At 44.9% G+C, this 23,259-nt stretch overlaps 1 protein-coding gene across 1 annotated transcript in view; it reads right to left on the bottom strand.

Moving 5' to 3' along the window:
• znf292b (zinc finger protein 292b) overlaps positions 1–23,259 on the bottom strand; it is a 199,323-nt gene that overhangs the window by 122,306 nt on the left and 53,758 nt on the right. Inside the window, exon 2 of the mRNA XM_070890009.1 lies at positions 13,765–13,919. Coding sequence (XP_070746110.1) covers positions 13,765–13,919 — 155 coding nt within the window. The remainder of the gene's footprint in view (positions 1–13,764; positions 13,920–23,259) is intronic.

Below are 23,259 nucleotides of genomic sequence, written 5' to 3'. Positions count from 1 at the left end.
TAGTGGCGCGCTGAGCACGACATGGACATGCCACGTCGCCCTGATGCTTAGTCATGTCCCTCCCATCACTTAGAGGAGTGACGCTGCTAGGCCGGCTTGGCACCCACTAGACCACCAGGAAAGGCTTCAGAATGGGCCGGCACCCGCTGCATGTTGGCAGCCCGCCCGAACCCCTTGCCGCCATAGTTGGGCCGATCGCAGAGTCAGCCGACAATTAAAATAAAATGGCGGCCGCAGCAGTGCGCCCTGCACATTAAGGGCGGATGTGCCGCCCAGTCACCGGCCGATTCCCGCCACGTGAAGCTGTCGGGGGCACAGACAAGTGGTGGAATTTTTTGAGGGCAATGTCGCTTCTGGGCGGGGACCAGGCAGCGCGCGCCCTTATGATGTCATTACTGACGTTCGCACAAGAGCGGGGTGGATACCTTCTCCGCCTCAAACAATCAAGAGGGCAATGTCTCGATCGTCTAAGACCACCCTGACTGGTCGGAAACTCATTTATTCCCTGTGCTCTTTTTTTAAAAAAGAGGCAATTTCAGCCCTATAGTGTCTAACTCAGAGATCTCAAGCATACAATATTGCATGTTTTCAGAATGTTAAATAAAACAAACTTAAATACTGACGCATGATTGCTGCAAGTAACGTGCTCTTTTAAAACAGATACTGTGAACAACATAAATGAAACATAAATTTAATCTACATATAGATTGGGCTAACCTAACTTGTAGCAATGCGGTGGAGGAGGATTTCCTGGAGTGTAGTAGGGATGGTTTTCTAGACCAATGTGTCAAGGAACCAACCAGCGAGCTGGCCATCCAAGACTGGGTGATGTGTAATGAGAAGGGACTAATTAGCAATCTTGTTGTGCGAGGCCTTTTGGGGAAAAGTGACCATAATATGGTAGAATTCCTTATTAAGATGGAGAGTGACTAAGTTAATTCGGAAACTAGGGTCCTGAACTTAAGGAAAGGTAACTTCGACGGTATGAGGTGTGAATTGGCTAGAATAGACTGGCAGAGGATACTTAAAGGGTTGACGGTGGATAAGCAATGGCAAACATTTAAAGATCACATGGATGAACTTCAGCAATTGTACATCCCTCTCGAGTAAAAATAAAACTGGGAAGGTGGCTCAACCATGGCTAACAAGGGAAATTAAGGATAGTATTAAAACCAAGGAAGAGGCATATAAATTGGCTCGAGAAAGCAACAAACCTGAGGACTGGGAGAAATTTAGAATTCAACAGAGGAGGACTAAGCGTTTAATTAAGAAGGGGAAAAGAGAGTACGAGAGGAAGCTTGCAGGGAACATTAAAACTGACTGCAAAAGCTTCTATAAATATGTGAAGAGAAAAAGATTAGTAAAGGCAAGCATAGGTCCCTTGCAGTCAGATTCAGGTGAATTTATAATGGGGAACAAAGAAATGGCAGACCAATTGAACCAATACTTTGGTTCTGTCTTCACAAAGAAAGATACAAATAACCTTCCGAATGTACTAGGGGACAGTGGGTCTAGTGAGAATGAGGACCTGAAAGATATCCTTATTAGGCAGGAAATTGTGTTAGGGAAATTGATGGGAATAAAGGCCGATAAATCCCCGGGTCCTGATAGTCTGCATCCCAGAGTACTTAAGTGGCCCTAGAAATAGTGGATGTATTGGTGATCATTTTCCAACAATCTATCGATTTTCCAACAATCTGGATCAGTTCCTATGGACTGAAGGGTAGCTAATGTAATGCCACTTTTTAAAAAAGGAGGGAGAGGGGAAGTCCAGAACCAGGGAACAGTTTTAGGATAAGGGGTAGGCCATTTAGGACTGAGATGAGGAGAAACTTCTTCACTGAGTTGTTGACCTGTGGAATTCCCTGCTGCAGAGAGAGTTGTTGAGGCCAGTTCATTGGATATATTCAAGAGGGAGTTAGATATGGCCCTTACGGTTAAGGGGATCAAGGGGTATGGAGAGAAAGCAGGAAAGGGGTACTGAAGGAATGATCAGCCACGATCTTATTGAATGGCGGTGCAGGCTCGAAGGGCCTACTCCTGCACCTATTTTCTATGTTTCTATGAAACAAAGAGACTGTGCTGCAAATGGTTTGATTCACTTCAGAAATCTCCAAATTCAATCTCGTGTTTCATGAGCTAATCTCAAAAATGGAGGAAAGCAATGAAAAAAGCCAGAATTCTCACTTCTGAACTCTGTCTCCCGACTAAATTGTATACAAAGATAGATTCAAGCTCAGCTGTCACGCACTCCTGCCCCCTCACTATCTTGGCTAACAAATACAGCATGTCCCAGCAGAAGTCATTGTCTTCAGAAGCCCACTTGAATTTTCAAACTGCCAGTCAACAGGCTAGGGATTGTAAACCCCAAACAATATTTTCACATTTCAGGGCAGAACGAGGGGGCACAGATTTAGAGTTGTGAAGAGGAATTGTAGAGCAGATGCCACACTAAAGCTGAACAGGCTGCCAGGAATTGTGAATGAAGGCAAGGCACTTGGGGCCCAAAATGCATCACCATTTTGGAGCCAACAGTGTTTTTTGAAGCTAACTTAATTTAAGGCGATTTTGCTAGTTTTGCCAATGGTATGACACCATCCTTAACAGATAACGGCAGTTTTTTTTTTAAAGTACCGTTTTTTGACAACACTCGGGGTCAAACCCATCCATTTTTGCAAGTTTCACCAATAAGGATTTTTTTTTTTTTTTTTAAATAAAAAAGGACAGCGCTAAGGACCACTTTTTAAACCTTGCCTTACCAAGTCAGAGTGCGATCGAAATTGGCGTTACCTACACCACCTTGGAAAATGGAGTGGAGTTATAGCTTTTGGAGGAAGGGACCAAAAATTATATACAAACTACTTAAAAATGTTTGAGCGAAGGGAAAAGACAAGCTTTAATGCAATTCAAAACTGAAATAGCAGGGAAGTGCTTAAGTTCCACCATCGAACTGTTGACGTCCCGTCGCCGCTGCTCACCGGGCTTCGAGGCACACCGGGTCTGAGCACTGGCCAGCAGGATCGCAGCTTGCACCTCCCCCTGCGCATGCGCAGAATGGGTCTCACTTTTTTGGCGGCAAAAATTAGCTCCACCCTCAAAACCGGAGGCATTTCTGCGCTGCGCCAAAATGAAAAATAATTTTGGCGAAACTTCGGACTTTTTTTTGGGGGGGGCGTTACTTTGGACTTTAAAAAAAAAAAGCGGCCGTTAATCAGAAAGAACGCCAAAAAACTGAGCTATTTTACAATGTGAAATTTTGGGCCCTTGATGCTGTAATGGGGACAATGTAATACAGCTGGTATTAGGGAAAGATAAAATCAAATGGACTGAGACTTTTAAGTATTAGTTGATAGCCATTTAAATGGCTATCACTTAGCACTGGGATATTGCAAACATTCAATCAGAAAAAGAACAGAAAAGACTAGGAGAAGGAAGCGAAGAATAGGAAAGCAAGAACCATAATTCGCAATCACGGGCAAATTAGGTCTGTGTAAAGTATAAAAACGGGGGGAAAAAAATAGTACTTTTATTTTTTCTGTGAGCAAAGGATAAAGCGAAACAAGAGATGCTGCCGGAGAGAGAAGGAGAATGATCCTCAATTTGGTGCACTGGGTCGGTCACAAAATAATTTCAGTTGTCAGTACAACATTCTTGATTATCAGTGCTGATTCACATACATTCTGCATAGAACACATTTGCCAGCAGTTGAGTGTTAGTTGCTTCTGCTATGCATTATTACAGACCTCTGATGCACCAAAATATTAGCCATATCATAGCTACTTTGCTTAGGTTGAAAAGTTGGCATATTATTTTAAACTCAAGTACCAATAGCAGATATATTTTCACCCAACAGCTGACAACTTCAGGGTCCTGCCAGTAATAAACTATATTGGATTTTATGGAAGTGCCAGTCTTCATTTTGCAAGAAAGGAATGTGCTCTAATAAGGAGCAGGCAACCGAACATGGCCACATTCCCATCCATTCATTGGCTAATGTCCCCAGAATGTGGTGAAATGTTCATCCTGGTCAAGATATCATTGCCAAGTCCAGCTTCATACTTCAGAAGACTTGAAGTTCATGTGTAGCAAAACCAGGACAATTGACTGTGCAGCAAACAATATGGTAGAAGGAATGGGAAAAATTTGGGAACGGAGGAAAAAAAAAAGAATTGTCAAAGTGTGCCACTTACATTTTATGGCAGTAATTTAACATGAAAATGGACAGTCTGTTTTAAAAGGACACTATAGATATACTAAAAATAGGAAAGATTTGCAGGGCTGTAATCTAAAGCATTTTAGGATGTCATGAGGCCGTGAAAGATGCTATCTAAATGCCCACCACAAACACCACACCCTCGCCATTGATTCCATCCCCCTACCCTGCCATTGTCTCAGGCTGAACCAGACTTCACAAATTATAACAGAAAATGCTGGAACTACTCAGGTCAGGCAGCATCCGTGGAGAGCGAGAGCAAGAACCTGGAAAAAGTTAGAAATGTAACAGATTTTAACCAGGTGCAGAGGTGCGGGGGGGTGGGGAGGGAAGAGAACAAAAGGGACGGTCTGTGATAGGGTGGAAGGCAGCAGAGATTAAATGTCGCAAATAGGAATGGCAAAATCATCAATAGCTGCTGTTTGGAAAAAAATATGGCTCGGGGTTATGGTCCGAAATTGTTGAACTCTATGTTGAGTCCAGTGTCTAATTGAAAGATGAGGTGCTGTTCCTCAAGCTTACGTTCAGCTTCATTAGAACAGTGTAAGAGGCAGAGGACAGAGAGATCAGAGTGAGATTGGGTGGGGAATTAAAGTGACAGGCGACCAGAAGCTCGGGGGTCACCCTCACGGACTGAATGGAGGTGTTCAGCAAAGCGGTCAGCCAATCTGCATTTGGTCTCCCCAACGTAGAGAAGACTGCATACATGAGCAGCAGATACAGTATACTAAACTGCTCGAAGTACAAGTAAATAGCCGTTTCATCTGGAAACTCTGCCCCCGAGACTCTGGGCTTCTGTCACCCCCAATATTGGTGGCCCCACACACTGGAATTCTCACCCCAAACACCTCTGTCCCTCCCTCTCCTCCTTAAAACCCACCCTTTCGGCCACCCGTCTAATATCACCATCTTCGTCTCAGCGTTCATTTTTGTCGACTTACACCTGTGAAGTACCTTGGGAAATGTTTCTACATTAAAGGCACTGTGCAAATGCAAATTATTAATTCATAGCACAAGGTGTTGGCATCAGGATTCTCAGCACAAGACACTGGCATCAAGTGCGACATTCCCAAAATGGTAAAACTCCCTTAACTCTACCCCAAGAGTGGGCTGAATTTTAGCTGGGTTTTAAACGCTGAGCCCAACCTGCCCACTTCCGGGTTTTCGATGAGGCTGGCAGCCTCTGATTTAACCTGTTTTGCAGGGTTTACAGTGGGCAGCCAGCAGTATTCCCGTGAAGCCACGCACACGGTGGTGCAGTAGTCGAGGTCCCGCGTTGCTGGCACACCGACTTTTAAAGGGAAAAACGGCGCACGCGCGGAATTTTGAGTAGGCCACTTAGCAGGTTAAAGACTGAGCGGCCCCCAAAAAAACACGAGGGAAGATTGGTGGCCGGGTTTCCCAGGCTTCGGGAAATACAGCGGCTGAAGTAAGGCGAGGACAGCTTTTGGAAAACGATAAGTGTCTGCACACTACTGCTTGTGGACCAGGAGTGCTACCCACCCCGCAAGCTCACTCACCATCCAGAAACACCCCCCCCCCCCCCCCCTCCCATCATCCAGAAACACCCTACCCCTACCCAGCTCACTCACCATCCAGAAACACACCCCCCCCTCCCATCATCCAGAAACACCCTACCCCTCCCCAGCTCACTCACCATCCAGAAACACACCCCCCCCTCCCATCATTTAGAAACACCCTACCCACCCCCAGCTCACTCACCATCCAGAAACACCCCCCCCCTCCTCCCATCATCCAGAAACACCCCCCCCCTCCTCCCATCATCCAGAAACACCCTACCCACCCCCAGCTCACTCACCATCCAGAAACACCCCCCCCCTCCCCCCTCCCATCATCCAGAAACACCCTACCCAGCTCACTCACCATCCAGAAACACCCCCCCCCTCCCCCCTCCCATCATCCAGAAACACCCTACCCAGCTCACTCACCATCCAGAAACACCCCCCCCCCTCCCATCATCCCATCATCCAGAAACACCCTACCCCTCCCCAGCTCACTCACCATCCAGAAACACCCCCCCCCCCTCCCATCATCCCATCATCCAGAAACACCCTACCCCTCCCCAGCTCACTCACCATCCAGAAACACCCCCCCCCCCCCATCATCCAGAAACACCCTACCCACCCCCCCAGCTCACTCACCATCCAGAAACACCCTCCAATTACAAATGCCCCACAGTCATGGATCAGAGCTGCCTGGTCCAGCGGTCTGTTCCGGAGAATTCTACACTCGACTGGAAGCCAAGCCCATCAGTCAGACTGAATTCCAGGCGAGGAACCAGTCAGGGTTAAAAGGCGCATGCTGTGGAGTTAAAAACTACACAGCATGCAGTAAACTTGGTTTCCCGTCCGAAAATGTATGTACTTGTCTATGTGGAAAAAAATATAGCCAAGTACATCTTGGTTTGTCCCAGGAAGAGAAGGAAGAAAAGGAATAAGAGGAAATAGACACCACGCCACAGAAAAAAAAACAATTTTAAAGAAATATTTAGTTGCCCTCATTTAAATTACATTTATTGTAATACAAATAAATGAAATCAATGCACAAGTATCGGCGACATGCATTGCCTGATAAAGTAAAACTACTTTATCAACAATAAGTTTCAGGAGGAGATTGAGGCGGTCATGATTTTTTTTTTAAAACTGAAGTTTGCTGATAGTAGACATCAGTTCAGACTTTCAAAGTGTTGTGCTTCAACCCAACCTCTGCAAAATCTCCAGTATGAGTACCGAGGCAGCAGATTTCTCCATCACTATCAGGCAGTGCTGGCAAGCAATGCTTGACTGCTGCCGATTTAAACTTTCAAACTGCCATTTTTACACCTCCCCCACATGAACAATACTTTCATGTCCAGTTCATTTTCAACAGCTGCATTTAAAACTTCACTTCTCATGCAGCTTATGCCTCGTTCCCGTGCATTTTTGACCTTGGCACCAAAAAAACAGAGAGAAACAATTTAGAGTCTCTACGACCAGCAATTCCTCCAACTTATTAAAAAAAGTGATTCTATGAGCCTTCCCTTTCGCGCGAGTATGCACAATTTTCAGCAGCATTTGGAATAATGTGCAAAAATCATTGACATGTAATTTATACTTTAACGGCAGGAAATTGATAACCCTGTACAAAGTTAGTCTTATTCCAAAATAAACTGCAGAATTAGAAATCAGTCTGTTACTAGTTATTAGAAGTTTGGACCAAATTTCAATTTTCATATTGAAAGAAAACAAATTTATTTACCGCAACGAATTGGATGGAAATGGCCAAAACTATATATATATATAAATAATATATAATATATATATACATTTTATATATATTATATATCTGGAAAAGTTCCATTTGGCCTTGCCCTGAAGGGTATCTCAGACTGACCTAGGTGCCATGAAATGCGTTCAGTTTTTGTCCATTCACCGTTTATCTTAGTAATGTGCCTTTCAGATTATTAAACTGTTCTAATGACTAGAAGTCAGTATTGCATTATTGGCAAAACCAATGCAGCATGCAGATTTACTGGGGAGTCAGAGAAAACCTATCACCCCACCCCCCACACCAATCGTCCGAGCTGAATTCTGCATCTTTTGTTTGATAAAGTATTCTTCTATAACACCACCACATTGCGAGATCCAGTAACTTTTCTCCAAGGCTATCTTGCTGAAATGCATGGCATCGTGCAACCAAATCGAGATCAAGACGTGACAATGATAAACTTAGATTGAGTTTTTCCACAATTGAAATATTCAATACTTCTCCAATGCAGGGCTGAGCCTTCTCAAGGGTCAATCACAGCAATTGATTTATTTTAAGCGTTCTTTGCGTAGCTCTTTTCATTATTAGACTTCAGCCTCAACTCAGTGGTAACACACTCACCAGAGACAGAAGGCCTTGGGTTCAAGGCCCACTCCAGGACTTAGTTGAAACTCTAGTGTAGTACTGAGGGAGCACACTGTCAAAAGATGCCAGCTTTTGGATGAGATGTTAAATCAATGCTCCATCTGTCTCCTCAGGTGGATGTAAATGATCCCACGGCACTACTCGAAGAGCAGCAGGGGAGTTCTCCCAGTGTCCTAGCCGATATTTATCCCTCAACCAGCATCTAAAAATGGATGATCCAGCGGATGTGCACATTACAACAGGGACGACAGTTCAAAAGCACTTAATTGGCTGTAAAGTGCATTGGGATGTCCCATGGTCGTGAAAGGGGCTATGTAAATGCTCTTTCTTTCAGTCCCATATTGATTGGGGGGTAGGGGGAAGAAAGAAAAAAAACAAACATGGAGGATAATGGGGTTACCAGGATTTCAGTAAAGCACAAGGGTGGGTAGATGGCATTTTCATTCCGTGTTCACGTGAAATGGTGAACAAAGTATTCAACAGTGCAATTATACATTTCTGTCCTTTCAAACTAGAGCGCATATCGAGCAGTAAAATATTCAATGAGTGCAGATAGCAGTGGGAACAATCTTGGAAATGATAAATTAACAGCATCAGGTAGGTCCCTCTGTGTCTGTCGTCAATCTTTTTTCATTCGCTCTTCCACTCCCCCACCCCACATTGAATGCACAAAAACAAACCATTTGGCCGAAAGTCTGCATCAATGGCTCTTCCTCACTTGCACCATATTTCTGCCATCCCCTTTTTTCCCAGTTAACTTGCATTTGAGCCCTCATTATGGTCACACTAACCAATGGAAACAATTAATCACGATTTACCTCATCAGAACCCCTTAACCTTGAAGCCCTCTATTACAACAACCCTCAACATAAGACACGAGACATAATAGGAGCTGGAGTAGGCCCTACGGCCCCTCGAGCCTCTTCACCATTCAATAAGATCACGGCTGATCATCGACCTCAACTCCACTTCCGCACCCAATCTTCATATCCTTTCATCCCCCTAGACTCCAAAAATCTATCTATCTTAGCCTTGAATATATTCAGAGATCCGGCATCCACAGCACTCTGGGGCAGAGAATTCCAAAGATTCACAACCCTCTGAAGAAATTCCTCCTCATCCCTGCCCTAAATGGCCGACCTCTTATCCCGAGACTGTGCCCCCCAATTCTAGACACAGCCAGGGGAAACAACCTCTCAGCATCTACCCTGTCAATCCCCCTCAGAATCTTGTATGTTTCAATAAGATCACCGCTCATTCTTCGAAACTGGAGAGTATCAGCCCATTCTACACAATCTATCATAAGACAGCCCCCTCATCTCAGGAATCAATCTAGTGAACCTCCGTTGCACCGCCTCTAAGGCAAGTATATCCTTCCATAGATAAGGAGACAAAAGCTGTGCACAGTACTCCAGGTGTGATCTCACCAACACTCTCTACAATTGTAGAAAGACTTCCTTACTCTTATACTCCAACCCCCTTGCAATAAAGGACAACATGCCATTTGCCTTCCTTATCGCTTGCTGTACCTGCATGCTCGCTTTGTGTTTCTTACACAAGGTCACCCAAATCTCTCTGAACACCAACATTTAAGTGGATACATTGGTTGTAATCTACCAAAATTCCCTGGATTCTGGGGTGATCCCAGCAGACTGGAAAACTGCAAAAGTAACAGCCCTATTTAAAAAAAGAGGCAGACAAAAAGCAGGAAACTGCCCAACATCTGTGGTTGGGAAAATGCTGAAGTCCATTATTAAGGAAGCAGTAGCAGGACATTTGGAAAAGCATGATTCAATCAAGCAGATTCAGCATGGTTTTATGAAAGGGAAATCATGTTTGACAAATTTGCTGGAGTTCTTTGAGGTGGTAACGAGCAGGGTGGATAAGGGGGAAACCAGTGTATTTGGATTTCCAGAAGGCATTCGATAAGGTGCCACATAAAAGGTTACTGCATAAGATAAAAGCTCACTGGGTTGGGGGTAAACTTTGGCATGGATAGAGGATTGGTTAACTAACAGTCAGGATAAATGGGTAATTTTCCAGTTGGCAAACTTGTGGTGTGCTGCAGGGATCTGTGCTGGGTCAACTATTCATAATCTATATTAATGACTTGGATGAAGAGAGAGTGTAATGTAGTCAAGTTTGCTGATGATAAAGATGGGTGGGTAAGCAAATTGTGAGGAGGACAAAAAAAAAATCTGCAAATGGATATAGACAGGCTGAGTGAGTGGGCAAAAATTTGGCAGATGGAGTATAATGTGGGTAAATGAGAAGTTATCCACTTCGGCAGGAAAAAAAAAAGAACTGCAAATTATAATTTAAATGGAGAAAAATTGCAAAATGCTGCAGTATAGAGGGACCTGGGGGTCCTTGTGCATGAAACACAAAACGTTAGTATGCAGGTAGGGCAAGTAATCAGGAAGGCAAATGGAATGTTGGCCTTTATGGCAAGGGGGAAGAGTATAAAAGCAGAGAAGTCCCGCTACAATTGTACAGGGTATTGGTGAGGCCACACCTGGAGTACTGTGTGCAGTTTTGGTTTCCATATTTAAAGGAAGGATATACTTGCATTGGAGGCTGTCAGAGAAGGTTCACTAGGTTGATTCCAGGAGATGAGGGGGTTGACTTATGGAGGATAGGATGAGTAGATTGGGACTATACTCATTGAAGTTCAGAAGAATGAGAAGTAATCTCATTGAAACATATGAGGGGGCTGACAAAGTGGATGCAGAGGGGATGTTTCCACTCAGGGGAAACTAAAACTAGGGGACATAGTCTTAGAATAAGGGGCTGCCCATTTAATAGATAGAAATCAAAACATATAGCTTAAAATGAGAAGTTAAATCAAAGAGGGGAGGAGTGACAAGCTGAAAGAGACAACAGTAAACTTAAAGCACAACCATATTTTCCAACATTTGACTCCTGCACATTTTCAATTCATTTGGATACACTAACCCTAAGCCAGTCAATGCCTAATGTCTTTTTAAATCCAATGATGGCAAGCTAAAAAGTTACAAGACAAAACTTGTAAAAATGTGGAGAAGTTAACACTTCAAAATTCTTTAGACTTTTCCCACTTTTGACATATTTTGTGTTTAGAAGGCTACTACAAATTGCAATCGGAGGCATGCCTTGGGAGTACGCCTCCGGCCCACGAAATATTTACAAAATTACTTGCAGCCGCTCAGGCTGCGAAGAATTGTGGTCTCGGGCCTGGAGGTGGAGGGCCGTGTAATGGTCCACGGATCCCGGGGACGCAGGCGGTTCAGAAGCCAATGACAAAGGAGAATGCCACTGAAATCATTTATGAAGGGAATCCCCTAATATGCAACAGAATCCCGAAATGTAAAAATGATACAATTAACAGAATTTTATTACCATCATTCCAAACTCAATACAAATTACATTGTGATAATTTTGCACATTAAAACTGTAATCTGGACCAATATTTGCATAAACTCATTTAATAAAGTTTATGTGCATAATTTTGGATATGTTTAATTTAAGGCCGAGATATCCCCTTACGCTGATGCCTGCTTGCAGCAATTTACGTGGGCAATTTCAGACCCCCCACAAATGGCCTTTCAATCGCAAGTTCAGGAAATCTGGACCTTGCAGAGCATTTCAAAAGGGATTATGACTGCGTACTCGACAGACACCGCAATTTCAGGGCCAATATATGGATAAAATTCATTTACAAAGAGAATCGTCAATTTCCTTTGAGTCTGAATACAAGGTCAAAACAGAAAGTGTGTGTAAGAAATCTCTTGCTAACTTAAAATTACCTATAATTTTACATTTCATATTTTTACTTAAAAAGTTACGCATACTATTATGCAATCCTGGTTACGCAATTTTTAAACTAGCCAAACAATTCTGTACAATAGATTTTCATTTTGGTGGGATATACTCAACAGCTGTGTTTAATAAAGCCAAAATTTCCAACTTGTCTTATTGCTTTGAAAAAGATCCAGACCACGTTGAAGCAATCAAGCTGGTGCTTTTAAAATCATTCAGGCTGTTGCGTAACATTTTTTAATATCGAACTAGTATTCCATGCTTCAATGGGCTAAATTGAGCATTGCAGCAATCCTCTACAGATACACATAAAAACAGGCTTTAATAGCTAACAGGAAATAAAATCATTGGGAAATATTGTGGGCTGGATGGTACAAGTCAACATTTAGGATAAAAAGGAGGTAATGAAATATTGACAATTACCAGTAAAAGCAGCTCATTCCCAACATTACTACCAGATTGTGAATTGCTAATAGTTTAAAAAAAAGAGCAGAAACACCATAGAATTACACAAAGCCTTGCTATCAGTTAAATACCTAATCTAGGTTATAAATTAAGAGATTGAAGGCTAGCAGTGAGTGGATCAATGTAATTTTTACATCAACCATGTGACAGGGGAAATAACCAAAGAAAGCAACAATTTCAGTAGATTTGGACTTTAGATTCTCATGGAAAAGAGCACTTCTGCTATCGTTGCATAGCAGCCAAGCTGAGCTGAACAGATTGCGTTGCACATGCCTACCCACCTGTAGTATGACCCAGTTTTCAAGATTGAACACAAGATAAAATCACAATTGTGATGCTCAAACAAAAAAATACATGCTGGGATTACAGTGCAGGTCAGTCAGTAAAGCACTACATTAATCTTTCAAGTATAATCCTTTGTACAGTTTTCTGATGAAGGGTTATGCCCGTAAGATTTGTTGCTATTAGGTATTGACCAGTGTGCACTGTGCCGTGCATTTGCAGAATTGTGTGTTTTCATTTCTGATTTTCAGAATTTCCAGTTCTCCCCCCACCGCCCCCCTCCCCTCCATTTGTAATCCTGTGGAGCCTGGAAGCAGATGCAGCCAATAGGTTAAAGGCTGAACTATACCCAGCCTGGTTTTGACAACGCATTAGTGGATCTTGCGTGTCATTGCTCACGGTGAGACAGAAGATAATCGTATCAAAGTTTGAGCGTGGTGTGGCAAGAGGCATTGAAGTGGATAGTGAAGTACTTTGATTTGGCTCCGAAATAATTAATTGGAAAAAGCTCAGATTGTTTTGTGCTGCAGACATATTGAATACTTGATGTGCGTTGTATGGAAGACTGGAGACTTGAGATATTACGTATTTAAGTATCAGGTCAGTCTGCTCTTGGGATTTTTTTTCTTTTTACATACATAAATGTCAGTGGATGGAATGTATTTTTGTGATTCTGCCACCATCGTGCAAATACAAAGTAGAGGATAAGAAAAAAAAATCTAAATTAAATTTAAAAATGGGAAATGGTAGCATTACAAAGTTTTTAAATATTTAGAATAACTGAGGAATGAAGCAGCATGGAAGAGGTTGCTTATATATAGAAGCACGTCACTTGTTAATAGTCCAAGCTCACATGGAAAGACTACCACCACCTGGTGACTACTTTGCATATAATCACCAATAGTCTAGTTCATAAATTAATTTTTAATCACATTTCATAGATCCAACTGTTTCAAATATATAAATCAGACTGTTCTGCATAATGTATAGCATTTCAGTTGCAAGATTTTCTGCCTAAATATCAGAGGTGTAAATGTTACCCACAGATTACAGAACTATTTCCTGTATAGAATTAAGCTGCTGGTTGTACTTACAATGCTAGTCGGTCAAGTACAAAGCATACATTCTCACACTCAGCAGTGAGGCAAGGCCGTGCTGTGGAATAATTCTGTATGGCCACAGTGTACACCTCCAACAAAGGCAAAGGATCCTCAGAGATTTTCCACTTCCCAGCATACTGTACGAGTGTCTGGAATGAAAGGTTAAAATGTCAGTGTTACTAGACCATCGCTATACACAGTTTATTTATAATCATGCACAAGAGTTATTACTGTTCGGCCATTCCAAACATTTTCTTTTAAAATGCCTGCTTTTTTTCCCTACGAGCGGATTGTGCCCTTCAATTATACAAAATCTGTATCTTTTGCGTTTTGCTCTCCGAGAGAACACTACCTGGGTCGTACAATTAAATAACTGAACTAAATTGGGCATGGGAATTTACACTGCATTCATTGTCTCTACTGAAAATATCACGTTAACTAAACAAACATCAATTTGATTTATACAATTTGTACAAACTATATAAAAATGCCTCCAAAAATACAATCCATAACCAGTTAATTTACCCTTTTCAAGCCTGTCTCTCGAAATAGACTAGCAAATAATGGAACAACTTATTGCATTATAGCAGCATCTTTAACGTACTAAAACATCCAAAGGTGCTTCGCAGGAGCGTAATCAAACAAAAAAAATTGACACCAAGTATTCATAATGTTTTTCACAACCTCAGGACATCCCAAAGTGCTTTACAGCCAATGAAGTACTTTTGAAGTGTAGTCACTGTTGTGATGTGGAAACGCTTCAGCCAATTTGCAGCCAGCAGGTTCCTGCAAACAGCAATGGGATAAAGACCAGATAATGTGTTTTTAGGTGTTGGTTGAGGGATAAATATTGGCTCGGACACCGGGGAGAAGTCATCTCTTTTTCAAAATAAATCGGAGCAGGAGTAGGCCATATGGCCCCTCGAGCCTGCTCCGCCATTTAATATGATCATGGCTGATCCAATCATGGACGCAGGTCCACTTTCCCACCTGCTCTCCATAATCCCTTATCGGTTAAGAAACTGTCTATATCTCGGTCTTAAATTTATTCAATGTCCCAGCTTCCACAGCTCTGAGGCAGCAAATTCCAGAGATTTACAACCCTCAAGAAATTCCTCCTCATCTCATAGTAAGGGGCCGCCCATTTAAAACTAAGATTATGCCCCCTAGTTCTAGTCTCCCTCATCAGTGGAAACATCTTCTCTGCATCCACCTGGTCAAGCCCCCTCATAATCTTATACGTTTCGATAAGATCACCACTCATTCTTCTGAATTCCAATGAGTAGAAGCCCAACCTCTCCTTGTAAATCAACCCCCTCGTCGCCAGAATCAACCTAGTGAACCTTCTCTGAACTTCCTCCAGAGTTGTAAATATAGAAACCAAAACTGTATGCAGTAGTCTAAGTGTGGCCTCACCAATACCCTGTATAACTGTAGCAAGGCCATTCGAAACAGAAATTCGGATAAGTGGCCAAAGAGGTAGATTTTAAGTCAGAGGAGGAGATGGAGAGGTGGAAAGGGAATTCCAGAGCTTAAGACCTGGACAGCTGAAGGCACGGCTGCCAATGGTCGGGCGAAGGGAGTGGGGGATGCATAACAAGCCAGAGTTGGAGGAACACTGTTGCATGTGGGTTGTAGGTAATGTTCCATTTAATATTTTGGGTGAGCGGCTCATTCAAACTTCTGCATATGCACAATTTTACCATTGAGAAAGCAGCAAGTGGCCTGTGCGGGAGCTTCAGACAGCTGCGTTGCTAAACGGGAACATTGGTCGCAGGGCTGAAGGTTGCTACAGAGATGGGGAGGGTCGAGGCCATGGAGGATTTGAAAACAAGGATGCGAATTTTTAAATTTGAGGTGTTGGTGGATCAGGTGCCAATGATGGGTGAACAGGACTCGGTGCGAGTTAGGATACAAGCAACAGAGTTTTGGGTGGGCTCAAGTTTATGGAGGGTGAAATATGGGAGGCCAGCTAGGAGAACATTGGAATAATCGACTCGAAGAAAAATAGAATAGAATAGATGAGAGTTTCAGCAGAAGCACCGAGGCAGGGGTGGAGATGGGTGAACAGTCTGGTCCAGCCCGAGACAGTGGCCAGGGAGGGGGATGGAGTCTGTGGCTAGGGAACAGGAGACGACGGTGGGGGCCAAATACTATGGCTTCTCTTCTTGTCGAGCTCATGACAAAACAGTCACTTGAAATATGCAAGCCAAATCCTCAAGGGCTGTTCAGTCTGAACAACCTTCAGAAATCTAATAAGTGAACACAGCAAGAGCAACTTGTTTAAAACCCTTAATTCCTTTTAAGATAGGGCTGTCAATTATGATTAAATTGAATTTGCACAGGTAATAGCAGAGATTCCATTTATATTACCCTCAGATTAGACTACATCATGAATGCTCATGGGAAGGTACAGACAATGGTGTCCAACACTTGTTGGCTCAACACATCAATATCTACTGATAGAGGAATATAACATTTGACAAAAACAGTAACTTCTGATTTTGCATAGTTCAAATAATGAGGATGAGAGAGAAAAACAAAATTAATAGCTTACCAAGACTCAAACATTGCTTCACATAGAATGAAGTACACTCTGCAGTTACTGTTATTCGGCAAATGCAGCAGCCATTTCACATAGCGAAATCTGACAAACAGAACGACCAGTTAGTCTGCTTGTGGTGGTGTAGGTTGAGCGAAGTATATTTGTTGGAGAAATCCCTGCGCTTTGAAAGGGTACCATGGGGCATTTACCATCCACCTGATCCAGCAGATGGGATCGGAGTTTAATATTTCAGTGGAAGGACGGTACCGCCAGAAGAACAGCACACTTTTTGTACAGCACTAATGTAGCAATTTAAGTCCCGAAGCAGATTTGATCCCATAGCCTAATAATTCAGAGATGAAAGTGCTACCAACTGAGCCAAGCCCTTACTGAATGGCAAAGCGACAGACCAGAGGCACTAACTGCATGGCCAAGATAGGGTAGCTGTCCCCAAAGTTACACGATAAAGGATTCACAATGATAATGGATGCAGCATTTGGCTGACGTGTGTAACTTAAAAATCATAGGCAGTCCCTCGGAATTGAGGAAGACTTGCTTCCACTCTTAGAATGAGTCCTTAGGTGGCTGTACAGTCCAATATGAGAACCTCAGTCCCCGTCACAGATGGGGTAGATAGTCGTTGAGGGAAAGGGTGGGTGGGACTGGTTTGCCGCACGCTTTTTCCACTGCCTGCACTGGTTTTCTGCAGGCTCTCGGAGACGAGACTCGAGGTGCTCAGCGCCCTCTCGGATGCACATCCTCCATTTAGGGCAGTCTTTGGCCAGGGACTCCCAGGTGTCAGTGGAATGTTGCACTTTATCAGGGTGTCCCTGTAACATTTCCTCTGCCCATTTTGGGCTCGTTTGCCGTGAAGGAGTTCCGAGTAGAGCGCTTGCTTTGGGAGTCTCGTGTCTGGCATGTGGACGATGTGGCCTGCCCTGCGGAGCTGGTCGAGTGTGGTCAGTGCTTCAATGCTGGGGTTGTTGGCCTGGTTGAGCATGCTAACGTTGGTGTGTCTGTCCTCCCAGGGGATTTGTAGGATCTTGCAGAGACACCGTTGGTGGGATTTCTCCAGAGACTTGGTGTCTGCTGTACATGATCCACGTCTCAGCCATACAGGAGGGCTGGTATTACTATAGCCCTGTAGACCATAAGCTTGGTAGCAGATTTGAGGGCCCGGTCTTCAAACACTCTTTTCCTCAGGCAGCCAAAGGCTGCACTGGTGCACTGGAGGCGGTGTTGAATCGCGTCGTCAATGTCTGCTCTTGCTGATAGGAGGCGCCCGACATCTGGGAAATGGTCCACGTCGCGTCGTGGATCTTGATGACTGCGGGGCAGTGCTGTGCAGTGAGGACAGGATGGTGGAAGACCTTTGTCTTACGGATGTTTCTTGTAAGGCCTATGCTTTCGTACGCCTCAGTAAATACGTCGACTATGTCCTGGAGTTCAGCCTCTATGTCGGAGACGCAGGCGTCGTCCGCATACTGTAGCTCGACCTGAGGTTGAACAGGTTTCCATTGGTTCTGTATTTTAGCTCCACTCCAGTGGGGAGTTTGTTGACTTGAGGTGGCGCATGGCAGCGAGGAAGATTGAGAAGAGGGTTGGGGCGATGACGCAGCACTGTTGACTCCGGTCCGGACGTGAATTGGGTCTGCGATGGATCCGTTGGTAAGGTTCACGGCCTGCATGTCGTCGTGGAGCAGGCGGAGGATGGTGCCGAACTTTTGGGGGCATCCGAAACTAAGGACGTTGCTCCATAGACCCTCGCGGTTGTGTGTCAAAGGCCTTTGTAAGGTCGAAGGCGGCCATGTACACGGGTTGGTGCTGTTCCCTGCATTTTTCCTGCAGCTGTGGTGCTGCAAAAAATCATGTCCTTTGTGCTCTGTAGGGGACGATATCCGCACTGTGACTCCGGGAGGAGCTCCTCAGCCACAGGGAGAAGACGGTTGAGGAGTATTCTAGTGATGACTTTCCCAGTGGCTGATAACAGGAAGACTCCTCTGTAGTTGCCAGTCAGACTTGTCCCCGTTTTTAAAGATGGTCACGATCACTGCATCTGAGATCTCCCGGCATGCTCTCCTCACTCCAAGGTGAGAGAGACGAGGTCATGTAATCGTGCCAGCAGTGCCTCTCCGCCACACTTCAGTGCCTCAGCAGGGATTCCATCCGCTCCCGTAGCCTTGTTGTTCTTAAGCTGTCTTATGGCTTTTTCTAGCTCATGCAGTGTTGGGGTTTTACTGAGGTGGTGGCGGGTAGCATGCTGCAGGATGGAGTAGAGAACACTCGAGTCAAAGGCAGAGTCTCGATTGAGGAGATCTTCAAGTGCTCCTTCCAGCGTGCCCTGACTGCCTCGGTGTCCTTGATGTGTTTCCCTGTTCTTGCACAGCAGTGGGGTGGGACCTTGTGTGTTTGGACCATAGGTGGCCTTGACTACGATGAAGAATCCTCGCACATCATGGCTGTCGGCCAGCTGCTATATCTCCTGTGCTTTCTCCATCCACCACCTGTTCTTTAGGTCCCAGGTTTTTTTTGTTGGACCTCAGCCTTGAGCAGTCTGTAATGCTGCTCCAGAGTTGGGGTGTTGTTTAATGCTCTTTTCTCCAGAAAAGAGAAGCCTAAGGGGTGACGTTTTTAAGATAATGAAAAGGTAGACGTAGAGATGTTTACACTTGGAGAGTCCAAAACTAGGGTCATAAGATAGTCACTAATAAATCCAATAGGGCATTCAGAAGAAACTTCTTTACAAATGATGAGAATGTGGAACTCACGACCACAAGGAGTAGTTATAGAATCACAGAAATTTACAGCAGAGGGAGGCCACGCAGGCCAACAAACCGCTATCCAGCCTAAACCCACTTTCCAGCTTTTGGTCCATAGCCCTGTAGGTTACAGCACTTCAAGTGCAAATCCAAGTACTTTTTAAATGTGGTGAGGGTTTCTGCCTCTACCACCCTTTCAGGCAGTGAGTTCCAGACCCCCACCACACAATACATTTCCCCTCAAATCCCCTCTAAACCTCCTACCAATTGCTTTAAATTTATGTCCCTTGCTTGTTGACTACTTTAACTCATGGAAATAGGTCTGTCCTATCCACTCTATCCAGGCCCTTCATAATTTTATAGACCTCAATCAGGTCTCCCCTCAGCCTCCTCTGTTCCAAAGAAAACAAACCCAGCCCATCTAGATAGGAATAGTGCAATCAAGCAGACGCAACATGGATTCATGAAGGGGAAATCATGTTTAACTAATTTACTGGAATTCTTTGAGGATAACGAGCATGGTGGAGAGGTGTACCGATGGATGTGGTGTATTTAGATTTCCAAAAGGCATTCGATAAGGTGCCACACAAAAGGTTACTGCAGAAGATAAAGATAAGCAGAGTCAGAGGAAATGTATTAGCATGGATCAAGAATTGGCTGGCTAACAGAAAGCAGAGTCTCGAGATAAATGGGTCCTTTTTGGGTTGGAGATCGGTGGTTAGTGGTGTGCCACAGGGATCGGTGCTGGGACCACAACTGTTTACAATATACATAGATGACCTGGAAGAGGGGACAGAGTGTAGTGTAACAAAATTTGCAGATGACACAAAGATTAGTGGGAAAGCAGGTTGTGCAGAGGACAGAGAGAGGCTGCAAAGAGACTTGGATAGGTTAAGCGAATGGGCTAAGGTTTGGCAGGTGGAATACAATGTTGGAAAATGTGAGGTCATCCACCTTGGGGGAAAAAAAACACAGTAAAAGGGAATATTATTTGAATGGGGAGAAATTACAACATGCTGTGGTGCAGAGGGACCTGGGGGTCCTTGTGCATGAAACTCTTTGAAAAATCACCAGATATTGCCGCAACCCAGGATTGAACCAGGGACCTTTTTAAGATCTTCAGTCTAACGCTCTCCCAACTGATCTAATCCCAAAAAGTTAGTTTGCAGGTGCAGCAGGTAATCAGGAAGGCGAATGGAATGTTGGCCTTCATTGCGAGAGGGATGGAGTACAAAAGCAGGGAGGTTCTGCTGCAACTGTACAGGGTATTAGTGAGGCCGGACCTGGAGTACTGCGTGCAGTTTTGGTCACCTTACTTAAGGAAGGATATACTAGCTTTGGAGGGGGTACAGAGACGATTCACTAGGCTGATTCTGGAGATGAGGGGGTTACCTTATGATGATAGATTGAGTAGATTGGGTCTTTACTTGTTGGCGTTCAGAAGGACGAGGGGTGATCTAATCGAAACATTTAAAATAACGAAAGGGATAGACAAGATCGAGGCAGAGAGGTTGTTTCCACTGGTCGGGGAGACTAGAATTAGGGGGTACAGCCTCAATACAGGGGAGCCAACTTAAAACAGAGTTGAGAAGGAATTTCTTCTCCCAGAGGGTTGTGAATCTGTGGAATTCTCTGCCCAGGGAAGCAGTTGAGGCTAGCTCATTGAATGTATTCAAATCACAGATAGATAGATTTTTAACCAATAAGGGAATTAAGGGTTATGGTGAGCTGGCAGGTAAGTGGAGCTGGGTCCATGGCCAGATCAGCCATGATCTTGAGTGGCAGAGCAGGCTCAAGGGGCTAGATGGCCTACTCCTGTTCCCAATTCTTATATTCTTATGTTCTATCCAATCTTTCCTCAGCTAAAATTCTCTAATTCAGGCAACATCCTCATAACTCTCCTCTGTACCCTCTCTAGTGCAATCACATCTTTCCTGTAATGTGGTGACCAGAACTGCACACAGTATTCTAGCTGTGGCCTAACTAGTGTTTCATACAGTTCAGACATAACCTCCCTGCTCTAGTTGAGACGAATAGCATTGATGCACTTAAGGGAAAACTAGATAAGCACGAGGGAGAAAGGAATAGGAGGTTATGCTGCTAGGGTTAGAAGAGGGGTGGGAGGTGGCTTGTGTGGAGTATAAACATTGACGGACCAGTTGGGCCGAATGGGCTGTTTCTATGCTGTATATTCTATATAACATTTTTTGTTTGACGGCTTCAAAAGAAAAAATGGCTTTAGATCAGAGGTTTCATTCTGGCAAGGACATAATAGGCTCAGTGGGATTTTGAGGCTCAAGAATCTCATTTGCAATGTTTCCCAAAAAAGTGCAGGTTGAGACTACAGACTGGGTAAGTTGATGCAATAATATTGTAAAAAGGCAGCTTTCTGAGAAGGGTATATTAACCATCTGTGGATGGATTCAGTTCTCTTTTAGCGTCATTTACCATCTTTCTCATTTGTGCTCCTGTTGAGTTTTATTTAAGAACACATTTAGAAAGTACATTAACCTGTACAGAGTGGTTTAATGGCAATATCTTTGGCAAATTGATGGGCAACATAGTGGGCATTCTATGCATTTTCCAATCAGAAATCCACCATAAATCGAGATTAATTCTTTGACCAGGGGCAAGCTAACTCAGTGTTACATGGAATAAAGACAGACTTAAGTTTGTAAGAAACCTGATCTGCTGAGGAGGTCATCAAACCCCTTGCATAGAAAAGGGATATTGGAAAAAGCCTGCGCTGTAACAGCTTGCATTCAGTCCACAATAAAATAAAATGCACAATGTAGCTCATAGATGTTTGGCTGTAGGGTGAGAGTCCCTAAGCATCCATTTTAGATTTAATAAAGCTAGTAGAATCCATTGTAGAGCTAATCACCATAGAGCTAATTATAGACACAATCCTAGTACAATTACAAATTTATGCATTACTACATATACTGAGAATTTTAAACTATTTGTTATTTTATGATCTCCTGGACTCTATGCAAACTGCATTTTGTAGCTCTAAATTAACATTATTCTTGCTTGAATCTACAGCACCCTACATAATATTCAGCAAATATTTAAAATAAAGCAATGGGAAGTGTGCCTAATTGAACTTAGTGATGGCTTTAATATAACATTTAAACTATAAGCCAGACATCACAGTACATTTAAGAGAGAGGGGGGGGAGGGGGAAAGGAGAGAGGGGGGGGGAGGGGGAAAGGAGAGAGGGGGGGGGAGGGGGAAAGGAGAGAGGGGGGGGGGAGGGGGAAAGGAGAGAGGGGGGGGGAGGGGGAAAGGAGAGAGGGGGGGGGGAGGGGGAAAGGAGAGAGGGGGGGGGGAGGGGGAAAGGAGAGAGGGGGGGGAGGGGGAAAGGAGAGAGGGGGGGGGAGGGGGAAAGGAGAGAGGGGGGGAGGGGGAAAGGAGAGAGGGGGGGAGGGGGAAAGGAGAGAGGGGGGGGGAGGGGGAAAGGAGAGAGGGGGGGGAAGAAGAGAGGGGGGGGGAAGAAGAGAGGGGGGGGGAAGAAGAGAGGGGGGGGAAGAAGAGAGGGGGGGGAAGAAGAGAGGGGGGGGAAGAAGAGAGGGGGGGGAAGAAGAGGGGGGGGGGAAGAAGAGAGGGGGGGGGGAAGAAGAGAGGGGGGGGAAGAAGAGAGGGGGGAAGAAGAGAGGGGGGGGAAGAAGAGAGAGGGGGGAAGAAGAGGGGGGGGAAAAGGAGGGGGGGAAGAAGAGAGGGGGGAAGAAGAGGGGGGGGAAGAAGAGGGGGGGGAAGAAGAGGGGGGGAAAGGAGAGGGGGGGAAAGGAGAGGGGGGGGAAAGGAGAGGGGGGGGAAAGGAGAGGGGGGGAAAGGAGAGGGGGGGAAAGGAGAGGGGGGGAAAGGAGAGGGGGGGGGAAGGAGAGGGGGGGGGGGAAGGAGAGGGGGGGGGGAAGGAGAGGGGGGGGGGGAAGGAGAGGGGGGGGGGAAGGAGAGGGGGGGGAAGGAGAGGGGGGGGGAAGGAGAGGGGGGGGGAAGGAGAGGGGGGGGAAGGAGAGGGGGGGGGAAGGAGAGGGGGGGGAAGGAGAGGGGGGGGAAGGAGAGGGGGGGGGAAGGAGGGGGGGGGAAGGAGAGGGGGGGGGGAAGGAGGGGGGGGAAGGAGGGGGGGGGAAGGAGAGGGGGGGGGGAAGGAGAGGGGGGGGAAGGAGAGGGGGGGGGAAGGAG

This window comes from Pristiophorus japonicus, chromosome 9, assembly GCF_044704955.1.
Source record: "Pristiophorus japonicus isolate sPriJap1 chromosome 9, sPriJap1.hap1, whole genome shotgun sequence".
NCBI lineage: Eukaryota > Metazoa > Chordata > Chondrichthyes > Pristiophoridae > Pristiophorus > Pristiophorus japonicus.
This window is presented reverse-complemented; position numbering and strand designations above follow the sequence as displayed.